The sequence below is a fragment of the Capricornis sumatraensis genome, chromosome 1, assembly GCF_032405125.1.
Source record: "Capricornis sumatraensis isolate serow.1 chromosome 1, serow.2, whole genome shotgun sequence".
Lineage (NCBI taxonomy): Eukaryota > Metazoa > Chordata > Mammalia > Artiodactyla > Bovidae > Capricornis > Capricornis sumatraensis.
In genome coordinates, this window is record NC_091069.1 from 45320158 (window position 1) to 45333822 (window position 13665).

Genomic DNA, 13665 nt, shown 5'->3' on the forward strand with positions numbered 1-13665 from the left:
TCCCTGGTGGCTTAGCAGTAAAGAATCTGTCCGCTAATGCAGGAAGTGTGGATTCAGTCCCTGGGTTGGGAAGATCCCTGGAGAAGGAAATGGCAACCCCATTTCAGTATTCTTGCCTGGGAAATCCCATGGACAAAGGACTCTGGTGGGCTACAGTCTATTGGATTCCAAACAGTTGGACATGACTTAGTGACTAAAAAGAGGCAGAAGCAGCAGACCTCTTTTTACCCAACTAAAGGTACATTAGGGCTTCCCAAGTGGCTCAGTGGTAAGGAACCCACCTGCCAATGCAGGAGATACGGGTTCAATTCACAGGTCAGGAAGATCCTTTGGAGGAGGAAATGGCAACCCACTCCAGAATTCTTGCCAGGATAATCCCCAGGGCAGAAGAGCCTGTGGACTATAGTCCATGAGGTCACAAAGAGTTAGACATGACTGAGCATACATGCACACAAAGATATATTACAGAAAGACCTCTTTAGTTAAAATATGATGATTACAAAATGAAATGTACTTACTCATCCAACTCTTCTTCTTCAGCTTTAGAGCTATCAGCATAGAGATACTTGCTCATGTCCACTGGTCTTATATTTTTTCTTTTTGTAGCCTGGGGTGGAGAATCCTTTACAGTTACAAAGGTTTCTGGCTCATCAAATGGGTTCAAATACTGTGGAGTCTGTACCTCTTTAAAGGGATTATAGCTGTTACTATAAAAGGATTCTTCTGGTTTTTTAGGTGAAATTGTTTCAGTGATTTGTTCTAGAAAACAATAGCAAAAGATGAATTAAATTAATACTACCTGATACTTGCTTATATATTTAGTCTTCAAAAACACTCAATCTTGAATAAATACTCTATGAGGTTGAAAGAGTGCAAATCAATAATATATTTTAGAGGGGCTAAGCTCAGAAGATGTGATATCTAAGATTTTTGTCTGCTTCTCTAGGTGCTCTCTGAAATAGCATCTTTGAATTGTTAATACTCTCAGCATCTCTTCAGCATCTCTAAATTGACATTATGGTATGCTGATTTTGGAAATTTTAACCTTCTTAGAGGTACAATATCTATTGTTGCTTATTTTATTTCACTATACTAAGTTGCCCCACCCCAAACTGACATATAAAAATTTCTGCTTTTAAAAAAAACATAAAATGAACTTAATTTTGGAATGGTCTCTGGTAGTTACACAAGCAGAGATCACTTAGGAATCTGAAAATTCATTCTGGAATATATCAAAAATACACCATATGTCACTGAATTTGTTTTTGTGAAGTCTTCAAAGACCAGGTTTCTGTATACTATAAGACCTTAAATCTTTACAGCTTTTAATGGGCCTTTTCAACATAATTCATATTCAGTCAATGCTTTATATAATAACATAAAGGAATAACAAGACTTCTAAAGTTGAAAGAGCTACATTAAAATCATACTGATAGATGTGTTCCACTCAATTCTAAATTTTATTACAAATTTCAATTTGAAAACAAAGGTACTCTTAAAAATAAAATCTGACTTCACAGCACAAAAAGCACTACGATAGTATCATGTCCTCCAAAAATACTTATGGAGTACTTAGTAACAGCATTTTGCTTTTATGTTTATTAATATTTTAAAACAAAACTAGGGAGAGTTTCACAGAAGTTCAGTGGTTAGTACTTTGTGCTTGCACTGCCATGGGCCTGGGTCCAATCCCTGGTCAGGGAACTAAGATCCCATAAGCTCCATAGCGTGGCCCCCCACCAAAAAAAAAAAAAACACCCAAAACTGGAATGTATAATAAAACTGTTTAAAATTTAGATTTTAATGATATAAACATTTCCCTAAATTGGAAAAAAGTTTCAGAGAGCTGATAATCACAGAACAGTTCAAAAGTAATTTTAATTATGCCATGCAACTCTAACAAAATATTTCTAGGAGAAGAAGGCAGAAAATTGGTTATTAAAATCTTCAAGAAAAATAATTGTTTCATAAGTGACATTTCAAACAATATAATCCAGTTAACATAAAAATCTCTTCATTGACATATATTTATGATTTTTATATTTTAGAGTCAAACTACTTTTACTTATACTTTAGACATTAGCCCAGAAAAATTATTTTATCTTTATATTGAAAAGATAACTATAACAAACAACTCTAAATTGAAATTCTATACACCATGGTGAAGCAATCATGAAGTATTGAACAGAATTCATAAAATCATAATAAATCAACAGTGAAATGAATTTAAAAACAGCCTAAGGTAGAGAAGAAACTCAGTAACTGTATGTTTAGTAACACCAGGATAATACTCAAAAACCACGATAAGCTTTATGCTAATCTAAATGAAGCATTATCTTTTCTCTGAGCATAGAAGAGACTGAAAGAGTTTTTTTTGCCGACTCAATTTTTTATTAACAAATCCCAAGTCTCAAATGCTTAAGAAATAGACAAAAGTTGTTCAATGGAAATACCTCTTTTTTTTTTTTTTTTTTTACTTTCAGGTAAAGGATTACAAAAATTGATCCAAGCAAGTTCATAAGTTATAAAACCAAAAGCAAGAAAGTACTCAAACTATAGAGCAAGATTTGAAGATGATAGAATAGCAACAAAGGAGAGTTTAAGATGAGATTATTTCATTTAAAGGATAACATACATTTAAAAATGACTTTCTAAACAGGTCAGTGAACACAGACTGTCATGAATCTAAGAGGAGAATTGAAACTATAAAAGCAAAACAAAAAAAACCCAAATATCTAAACAACTGCAACACATTTTTTTCTTTCCTAACTACTTGTGTTACTTGAGAATGCATGTTTTTAATCATAAAAATTAATAATAAATTATTTCACGAAAAATGAATATTCTCCTAATAGAAAATACTTATTCTAAAGTCTTCAAGAAGTGTGAAGTTTACTGGCTGTCAAGTTTATTCTTAGCTCTATACGCATAATTAAAGATTCTGAATAAGGCTCTCTTAACCTTTCCAAAATAGAAATACAATATATGCATTATGTAGTACTCTTTTCTATACCTCGGAAACAGACACACATATATTTTTTTTAATTACTTATTTAATTTTAAAATGAAAATCTCAAATACTCCTATCTCAAAATATTTTGGTAATTTTTTTTAACTCAGTGTATTCAGACATATATACTATGTAATTAAGGAGCTTTGTGGTCAAAAGAAGACACTTGATTAGTAATCTTAGCTCCAACTCCACCTCCATTTACCTGAAGTTCTTGTTCAAATCACTTAATTCCTCTTGGCCTCAGCTCCCTAATCTGTGAAAAGAGGCTGCTGAACCAGATTACTTCTAAGATGTATTATAATCATTAAGATTTCAAATACTTTAATATAAAATAAGTCACAAAAAAATACAATCTCATTAATCTAAACTTACTAATTTAGAATTTGGTAAGAAGGGAGAAAGGAAAGGAAAGAAAAGAAGAAGTAGATTATGAAATGATATTTCATACAGTGAATCCTTAAATTGAAATCTCATTTTCACAATGATCTGCAGTAGCAAAATTCTTTAAAGCTCAGGAGGATGTCATAAGAGCAGTCTAAAAGATGCAAACAGGGGTTACTCATTCTTGCATTTACTTTGAGCAAACAGATTTTAATTAAACAAAGGTCTTATTTCTTTAATAGCTCTTTTCTAAGCTTTAATAGTTTGAAACTACTTGATAAGAAAAATGACTAAGGAAAAAAAAACCTTGGTTTTATTTCTTCTATATATGTTGTATATATGACAGGAGTAGCTCTTAAATCTTTTCTTCTGTTCTGTGACATTCACATGCACAGTTTAACTTTTGTTACTGAGCATACTTCCCAGCTGGAGACAGGGAATTAGGGGTGGAGAGGCTCATCAGACTGAGGTGTGAGGGTGGAGAAGCTGTATATAGAGAGAGGCTACCTCCACCATCCTAATATGGGTATTTCCCACAACCTGATCTTGCTTGGTAAGGCCAAAATAATGAGACTTTACTGTATGCCAGCTAAGTAAAATACTGTTATATCTAATATTAGAGCTTCACTATTTGATCAAACTAATAAAGAGTTAAAAAAAATAAGCCCCAAGTAAATACTTATGTAGGCTTTCTTTTTTCTTTAAAAATAATTCAATAGAAGCTATCCAGAATTGCTGATCAACTGCAACTGGTACTGAATAAATAGTAGTCATTATAAACAAAATTTATAAGTCTTTAAAACAAAACAAAAAAATCTCTTTCTGTCCTTACAAATCATGAGAACTTGACTAAATAAAGAGTTCAAAAGTAAAGAAAAAATGTGCTACCTTCTGAATCAGGATCTCCAAATGGGTTTAATTCTGCTACATCAGGATCACCAAATGGATTTAAATTCACAGTGGCCAAGTCCTTTTCTGATTCATCCAAAAAGTTAAGTTTGTTGATAAGCTCTGAAAATAAACATATGTGTCAGTTCACTGTGGTTACATAGAGCTAAGCATAATTATCATTCATTCATGAAACATTTCAAACTGTAAAAATTTACACTAATAATACCTGCAAATAATAAGATATAGCATTTTACCAATGAAAGAATGCCATTCAAGTATTTTGTAGCATACCAACATATTCAAATAAAAGAAAACAGACATATGCATATGAATTTGAAAATAACAGACAATAAATAGAGAAACTCATCTCAATCTTACTTGATTCAATAAAAAAGTACTAACATATATTCTGAGAAAAAACATCTTTCACTCCTAAATTATTGAATAATTCAAACTTATGTAATATAAGCAAATATTTTTAAAACAATGTTGTTACAATATATAAGCTAACTAAATAAATATGTCATATGACCAATTATTATCTTATAAGATATTTTAAAATCACTGCCTATCATCCTAATACGGGTTTTGCTAAAGATGGTAAGTTATGTTATGCTGTTGCCTGTTGGTGCACTACAAATTACCAAAGAAAATTTATTAAAGGAAATGCACAAAGACAAAACTGACAGCTAAGTACAGACAGAAAGTCAAGAGGTAGCAGGTCACAGTAAATACAGGCAATCAGAAGCAGAAAGAAAGGAAGAAAGCTCTTAGACCTTCAGAGGAACTGGCTGATTTAGCTGAAGGCATATTTGCTTGCTTTATGCAGTCATCTTGATCTTCATCTAAGCTGCTCAGAGCATTCAATTGGTTTACAATTTCTGTAAACAGAAGCCAGTCGAGACAAATGTAAGGAAAGGTCACTTAATTAAAGAGTCACAGAAGCATGCTGTTACTCAAAAAGACAAAGAGAGGGGATATTTGGTTAATCAAAAGAATACAGTCAGAGGATGTTATTTTGATAAACTACAACAGATGTATTTAACTGAAAGTGATGCTGTACTAATAGAGAACATTTTTGTTAAAATTTATATTAGTACTATTAACTAGGTTAACAAATACAAAACAAAGAATAACTTTCACATTCTACATTTGTAAAATAGGGCTTTAAATGAAGGCATTAAAAATAGAATAGAAAAATTTTCATCAGATACCATAGAAAATATGTGCTATTTGTTTTATAGTATTCTAAATTTAAGTTAAAGGATTTAAGAATATATCTACATGAATCATGAACATAATAAGCACTTGTTAATATTCTAGAATGTTAAAAATCAGCACAAAATAAGAAAAGCAGGCAATTGCTATTTTCTACTCCTGCTTTCTAGAGAATTTGTGCTTTTAAGGGAACTCCTGAGTATCTGCTTTAGGATATCTTATTTAGCCAGTAAGAGACAGAATAAAAAAGACAGGAACAGACAGCAAAATATTAAAATAAAAATTCATTCTGTACCTAAATAGAATTTTTAAAAATGAGTCATACATGTTTTGGACAACTCCAAATATGTGAAATTATGATTCACTGGGTGAAAATTAGCTTGGAATAAAATATTAAGAACCTACTAGAGTATTCTAGTTAATCCTTGCTATTTCCAAAGTTAAAACTTGGCAATAACTTAGGCATTAGGACAAACCAAACAGATCCAGATCATTCAGTGGGAAATAAAATGGTTAGAAATAGAAAACAGTTGCAAATCCAGCATTAAAATGCTGTTCTTTAACACGCAAACGTAGAGTCTAAACTTTATTTGAACCAAATAATATAAATACATGGTTGTAATAAGGTTGTCTTCATCCAATCATTTGTTGTTGAACAAATAAATACTTATTTATCACTCTGTGCCAAGTACCATGTTTGGAACATAAGAATGAAAAAAAATCAGGCACAGTTTTGCCTTCATGGAATTTACCATTGATAAAGAAAGATATTAACACTGAAAAAGACCATAAACGACTACTAGAAAAACTGACAAACTTATTCATTTTCCTTGTCTGAATGAGAAATATATTTTGTATGAATAAGATTGCTTGAGATAGTCAATCATAGAAAATAAAAAAAGAGTAAACAGAATTAATACTAACTGGACTCTTAAGTCTGTGAACAATATGAGCTAAATAATCAGTTTTTATAAAGTATCTTCTTCCATTTTATCCTTCCAATAGTTTAAATCTCATTCTGACTCAAATTAACCTAGCAAATTCCTCAACAGGAAGAATTCATTCTTAAAGTAGATTTTTTACCCCAAACTACTAGTTACTGTAACTTTGCAATTTTCAAGGAAGTGTAATAGAGAGAAGAATCTATGCTATGTGACTACCAGTGCATGACTGACTTTTTTTCATTCATTACTAGTTTTGTATTTTTAAAAGTTTGCAGATATTTATTTTTAACTTAAAAAAATATGAAAAAAAAACAAATATTAGTAACATTAGTTAACAGCAGTTAACCTCTATTAAGAAGTAGAAAGGGCTCTGCATATGTTATTAGTTGATTCTCAAAAATATCCTGAGGTATTATTATTAATATTCACATTTTATCATGTATATTAGTAGCATTTATTTGCACTTTATTCCCAGATGTGCAATTACTGGTTAAAATATTTTAAAATAATGCTCAAAGATTTGTACTTTCTTTACACATTTTATTTAATATTCTTAAGATATATTTTCAATGACAGTAGAAATCATTTATTCAAACACCTTATATAAGGGGCAATATATGGAATACTAAAGAAACATTAAATTTGGTCCTTACCTTCAAAACATTATTATTGTTCCATTATACACTTTTCTGTACAATATGGACATTCATTTAAATACTATCAAAGTGACTATCACATGACTAAATTATTCACATTGTAATTTTTCTGATTCAGAGTATTTCCTTCTCCTCATCATGCTTTTGGTGATATCTAAAACCACTGATAAAAAAAATCTAAAACCACTGATAAAAAATAAATAAAGTAAAACCACTAAGGACCACTCCGTCATTAACTAACCCAAAGTAACTACTTATTTCCATCCCTGTCTCAATAAATTGTCTCTCCTATCCTAGCTTTCCTTATTTATCCATATCTTAAATAAATCCTTACTTAACACCTAGATCCTCTGCTTCTAGAATTCATTCACAAATGATCCAGATCATAAAAAGAAGCAATCTCCAAAGAAATACCATTTATCTACATAATAAACATTTCTCAAGTACCTATTATCCTTTTGGGAGGCAGATAGATAAGTAAGGCAATATGTGATAAATATGATATATGTTATAATTGAGACATGCATCGTAGGCTAAGTGAAACTGGAAGAGAGGCGTATAACTCAGGCTGAGGTTGGGAAGGCTTCGTGGAGTTATTGAGTGAAAATAAAACAAATAGATATCAATGTTATTATTAAAAGAGAAAGGGGAGGGCCTTCCACAACAATGCAAGGGAGGCAAATGAGAATATGATATACCTGAGGAACAGCAAGTTGCTTGGGGGTTAAGATGTCAGGGATGGGGAATGGAATGAGATGAGGCTGGCCAATGTGGTGTCATGAAGGTTACAGTGACCAAAATGAAGAATGTGAAGTTTACTCTGAAAGCCCTGAGAAGCCATTGTAAGATCAAATGCATATTTTAGAAACATCATACCAAGAGCAACATGGTAGCAACAACTGAAAAAACAGGATAGGAAGATAAAAGATGAGCAGTTCAGCATCACGACTGCATGGAGGGAGGGACTTAGTAAATATTTGCTAATTAAAGAATAAATTAAGAAGAAAGTATTGAAGGTTTTAATTTGATATGGGGAGTGGGGAAAGGAATCTAGGATACCTGCCAAGTTTCTGTCTTGGGTGACTGTGTGGACATTAGTTCTAGAACTATAGTGGGGGCTATTCAGTTTGGCCATACCAAGCTACAGTTGCCTGTGAAACTTATGAAAATAAGTCAATTGGTATTTGCATATGCTGATGCAGAGCCTAAAATACAAATTTTGTTATATATTTCTCCTTTTAAAAAAAAAAGTACATTTCTTTTACTTCCAAATTTCTTGCAGTCAATATGTTTCACATGTATAATCAGAAAAACAGAAGCTAAAAGTTTAAAAGAAGGTTCACAACACAAATTCCCAGAATTTTTTTATGTGGCACACTTTCCTAGTAATATACCACCCTGATCAAAAAAATTCCCTGACCCAATATATTTATATATATTTATTTATTAAAGACTTATTTCACCAAAAGTCTATACTTTGGAAAATGTTATTTAATAATGATATGTAATAGCACAAAATATAATTTCTACCTACCCTAGCACTACTCAAATTGAGCAATAAACCTATAGTGCAGTATTAAGTCATCGGTAACAGTGTGTCAATCTAGACTTGCTTCATATTGGTGAGAATAAGAAGGCAAACTAAATTAGGGGCAAGCAATCGAAGTACAGGGTCAAGTAATTTGAGACTCTTCTTTATTGTTAGGAAGGCAAAAGAAGATAGAAATTGACCATGAGAGATTATCACACTGGACCAAAACAGGGGGATAGAAGTGGTGTCACAAAGAATAGGTGGGTTTTTCTTTTTAAGAAAGTCTGCAGTGGAGTTAAAAGGGCTAGTGTGGGGGTGGGGTGGGGGCTACCTAGAGGCACAACATATCTACAAATCTTGTAGCATCTTCATTCTTCCCTCCAAAGTATAGGATTCAGTACAGGCATATCTCATTTTAAAATGGTCTAAGATAGTAACACTGCAACCTCGTGACAGAGATCAAGTTTAGAAGGACGTCACTTTTCTCATAGGCTTTGAGCCCATAAATATTTGATTTATGGATATAACTAATATGTTTAATAATGTGATTTTCAATCCCATTAGTAGATCATATTGCAAATGAATGAATGAATAAACTGAATGAAAGTCCTAATACTAGCCATAATTTTTATAAAGGTAGAAAGACATACGCCTTATTTTTAAATTTTGGCAATTGTGTTTTTAATCTTACATCTGTCTATATATCTACATGTGTATATATTATGCATCTATGTACGACATATTTCATTTATCTCTAGAAACGTTAGTTTTAGCTACCAACCTAAAATGTGGTGGTTTAAAACAAATTATCACCTCTCACAGTTCTGTGGATTGACTGGACTCAGCCGAGTGGTTCACTGCAGTTAGAGAGTGGCTTGGGATTAAATCACCAAAACATTGAATTGGGCTGGCTGTCTAAAATTTTCTTCAAATGCATGTTTGGTGTTTCAGCTGAGAGGCTGGAACAACTGGGGACTGTTCAGGCATCTCTCCCCCTACCCCCTAGCACTGTAAATAGCTGTCAATACGGGTATTTTGGGGTTTCCTTTCAACACAGCAACCCAGGGTAGCTGGACATTTTACATGGCAACTGGTATCTCACACAAAACACACTACAAGGGGCCCAGGTAGAAGCTACAACTTAGCTTTGGAAGTTACAGAATGTGACTTCCTCACTGCATTCTACTGATTAAAAGTGATTTATGGAACCAGCCCAGAAGACGGGGAGGGGCCTACAAAAGGGCATGAATATTGAGAGGCCTTTTTCACTCACTGGAGGACAATCTTTGAAGACTGGCTACCACACCGTAGATCAATAAATCAGAAAGTTGAAATCATTTATTTTCTTACTAATCTAATGAATTTATTATAATTCTCATATTACCTTCCAGCATTTTACTCATGCACATATATGAAAGGTATAATCTTAAACTGTACAATTCAATGAATTTCGACAAATGTATATACATCCATGTGACACAAAGAGGCAGAGTACTGCACCACCACCAAACTCCCACAGATTCTCTCATGCCTCTTTTCAGACAATCTCCAAATACACTAGCTGACACTATTCTAATGTTTTTCACACAAGATTAGTTTTGCCTCTTCCAGAACATCATGTAAATGGAAACATACAGTACATAAGTTCAGTTCCGTCGCTAGCCGTGTCTGATTCTTTGCAACCACATAGACTGCAGCATGCCAGGCCTCCCTGTACATCACCATCTCCTGGAGTTGACTTCAACTCATTTCCATTGAGTCGGTGATGCCATCCAACCATCTCATCCTCTGTCGTTCCCTTCTCCTCCTGACTTCAATCTTTCCCAGCATTAGGGTCTTTTCAAATGACTCAGTTCTTCACATCAGATGGCCAGAGTATTGGAGTTTTAGCTTCAACATCAGTCCTTCCAATGAACACCCAGAACTGATTTCCTTTAGGATGGACTGGCTGGATCTCCTTGCAGTTCAAGGGACTCCCAAGAGTCTTCTCCAACACCACACTTCAAAAGCATCAATTCTTCAGCGCTCAGCTTTCTTTATAGTTCAACTCTCACATCCATACATGACCACTGGAAAAACCATAGTCTTGACTAGATGGACCTTTGTTGGCAAAGTAATGTCTCTGCTTTTTAATATGCTGTCTAGGTTGGTCGTAACTTTCCTTCCAAGGAGCAAGCGTCTTTTAGTTTCATGGCTGTAGTCACCATCTGCAGTGATTTTGGAGCCCCCAAATATAAAGTCTGACACTGTTTCCACTGTTTCCCCATCTATTTCCCATGAAGTGATTGGACCGGATGCCATGATCTTAGTTTTCTGAATGTTGAGCTTTAAGCCAACTTTTTCACACTCCTCTTTCACTTTCATCAAGCGGCTCTTTAGTTCTTCTTTGCTTTCTGCCGTAAGGGTGGTGTCATCTGCATATCTGAGGTTACTGATGTTTCTCCGGCCACCTTGATTCTAGCTTGTGCCTCATCCAGCCCAGTGTTTCTCATGATGTACTCTGCATATAAATTAAATAAGCAGGGTGACAATATACAGCCTTGACATACTCCTTTCTCTATTTGGAACCAGTCTGTTGTTCCATGTCCAGTTCTAACTGTTGCTTCCTGACATGAATACAGATTTCTCAGGAGGCAGGTGAGGTAGTCTGGTATTTCCATCTCTTTCGGAATTTTCCACAATTTGTGGTGATCCACACACTCAAAGGCTTTGACATAGTCATAAAGTAGAAATAGATGTTTTTCTGAATCTCTTTTGCTTTTTTGATAATCCAGGGAATGTTGGCAATTTGATCTCTGGTTCCTCTGCCTTTTCTAAAACCAGCTTGAACATCAGGGAGTTCACAGCTCATGTATTGCTGAAGCCTGGTTTGGAGAATTTTGAGCATTACTTTACTAGCATGTGAGATGAGTGCAATTGTGCGGTACTTTGAGCATTCTTTGGCATTGCCTTTCTTTGGGACTGGAATGAAAACTGACCTTTTCCAGCCCTGTGGCCACCGCTGAGTTTTCCAAACTTGCTGGTTATTGAGTACAGCACTTTCACAGCATCATCTTTTAGGATTTGAAATAGCTCAACTAGAATTCCATCACCTCCACTAGCTTTGTTCGTATGATGCTTCCTAAGGCCCACTTGACGTCACATTCCAGGATGTCTGGCTCTAGGTGAGTGATCACACCATCGTGATTATCTGGGTCATGAAGATCTTTTTTGTATAGTTCTTCTGCGTATTCTTGACACCTCTTCTTAATATCTTCTGCTTCTATTAGGTACATACCATTCCTGTCCTTTATCGAGCCCATCTTTCCATGAAATGTTCCGTTGGCGTCTCTAATTTTCTTGAAGAGATCTCTAGTCTTTCCCTATCTATTGTTTTCCTCTATTTCTTTGCACTGATCACTGAGGAAGGCTTTCTTATCTCTCCTTGCAATTCTTTGGAACTCTACATTCAAATGGGTATAACTTTGCTTTTTTCCTTTGCTTTTGGCTTCTCTTCTATTCACAGCTATTTGTAAGGCCTCCTCAGACAGCCATTTTGCTTTTTTGCATTTCTTTTTCTTGGGCATGGTCTTGATCCCTCCCTCCTATACCAACCTCCATCCATAGTTCATCAGGCAATCTATCAGATCTAATCCCTTGAATCTATTATTCACTTCCACTGTATAATGCTAAGGGATTTGATTTAGGTCACACCTGAATGGTCTAGTGGTTTTCCCCACTTTCTTCAATTTGAGTCTGAATTTGGCAATAAGGTTTCATGATCTGAGCCGCAGTCAGCTCTGGGTCTTGTTTTTGTTGACTGTATAGAGCTTCTCCATCTTTTGCTGCAAAGAATATAATCAATCTGATTTCAGTATTGACCATCTGGTGACGTCCATGTGTAGAGTCTTCTCTTGTGTTGTTGGAAGAGGGCGTTTGCTATGACCAGGTCACCATTAACCCCACGAAAGAGCAGCCAGAACTTACACAGGACTGGGAAATAGACTCTTGGTGGGCACAAACAGAACCTTGCGCACACCGGGACCCAGGAGAAAGGAGTAGTGACCCCACAAAAGACTGACCCAGACTTGCCCAGGAATGTCCAGAAATCTGAAGCAGAGGTGTGGGTCAGTGGTGGCCTGCTGCTGGGCTGGGAGCACTGAGTGCAGCAGTGTGTGCATGGGACCTTTTGAAGGAGGTACCATTATTTTCATTAACTCCACATAGTTTGGCCCCAGGTAAATTGCCGGGAGGGAACACAGCTCTACCCATTCAACAGAAAATTGGATATAAGATGTACTGAGCATGGCCCTCTTGAGAAATCTGTATGCAGGTCAGGAAGCAACAGTTAGAACTGGACATGGAACAACAGACTGGTTCCAAATAGGAAAAGGAGTACGTGAAGGCTGTATATTGTCACCCTGCTTATTTAACTTATATGCAGAGTACATCATGAGACAGGAAGAAACACAAGCTGGAATCAAGATTGCCGGGAGAAATATCAATCACCTCAGATATGCAGATGACACCACCCTTATGACAGAAAGTGAAGAGGAGCTAAAAAGCCTCTTGATGAAAGTGAAAGAGGAGAGCGAAAAAGTTGGCTTAAAGCTCAACATTCAGAAAACCAAGATCATGGCATCCGGTCCCATCACTTCATGGGAAATAGATGGGGAAACAGTGGAAACAGTGTCAGACTTTATATTTGGGGGCTCCAAAATCACTGCAGATGGTGACTGCAGCCATGAAATTAAAAGACGCTTACTCCTTGGAAGAAAAGTTATGACCAACCTAGACAGCATATTCAAAAGCAGAGACATTACTTTGCCGACTAAGGTCCGTCTAGTCAAGGCTATGGTTTTTCCTGTGGTCATGTATGGATGTGAGAGTTGGACTGTGAAGAAGGCTGAGCACCGAAGAATTGATGCTTTTGAAGTGTGGTGTTGGAGAAGACTCTTGAGAGTCCCTTGGACTGCAAGGAGATCCAACCAGTCCATTCTGAAGGAGATCAACCCTGGGATTTCTTCAGAAGGAATGATGCTGAAGCTGAAA

The 13665-nt window shown here is 35.2% G+C and overlaps 1 protein-coding gene across 8 annotated transcripts in view; it reads right to left on the reverse strand.

Moving 5' to 3' along the window:
- Positions 1 to 13665, reverse strand: part of EHBP1 (EH domain binding protein 1) — a 349564-nt gene that overhangs the window by 187446 nt on the left and 148453 nt on the right. For 4 of the 8 annotated variants that reach the window (XM_068989001.1, XM_068988961.1, XM_068988976.1 and 1 more), the window contains exons 7-9: positions 5062 to 5166; positions 4283 to 4405; positions 519 to 759 (exon numbers count right to left, since the gene is read on the reverse strand). In XM_068989001.1, the coding sequence (XP_068845102.1) occupies positions 519 to 759; positions 4283 to 4405; positions 5062 to 5166 (469 nt within the window). The remainder of the gene's footprint in view (positions 1 to 518; positions 760 to 4282; positions 4406 to 5061; positions 5167 to 13665) is intronic. The other 4 variants (XM_068989010.1, XM_068988993.1, XM_068988985.1 and 1 more) reach the window with 1 other exon arrangement.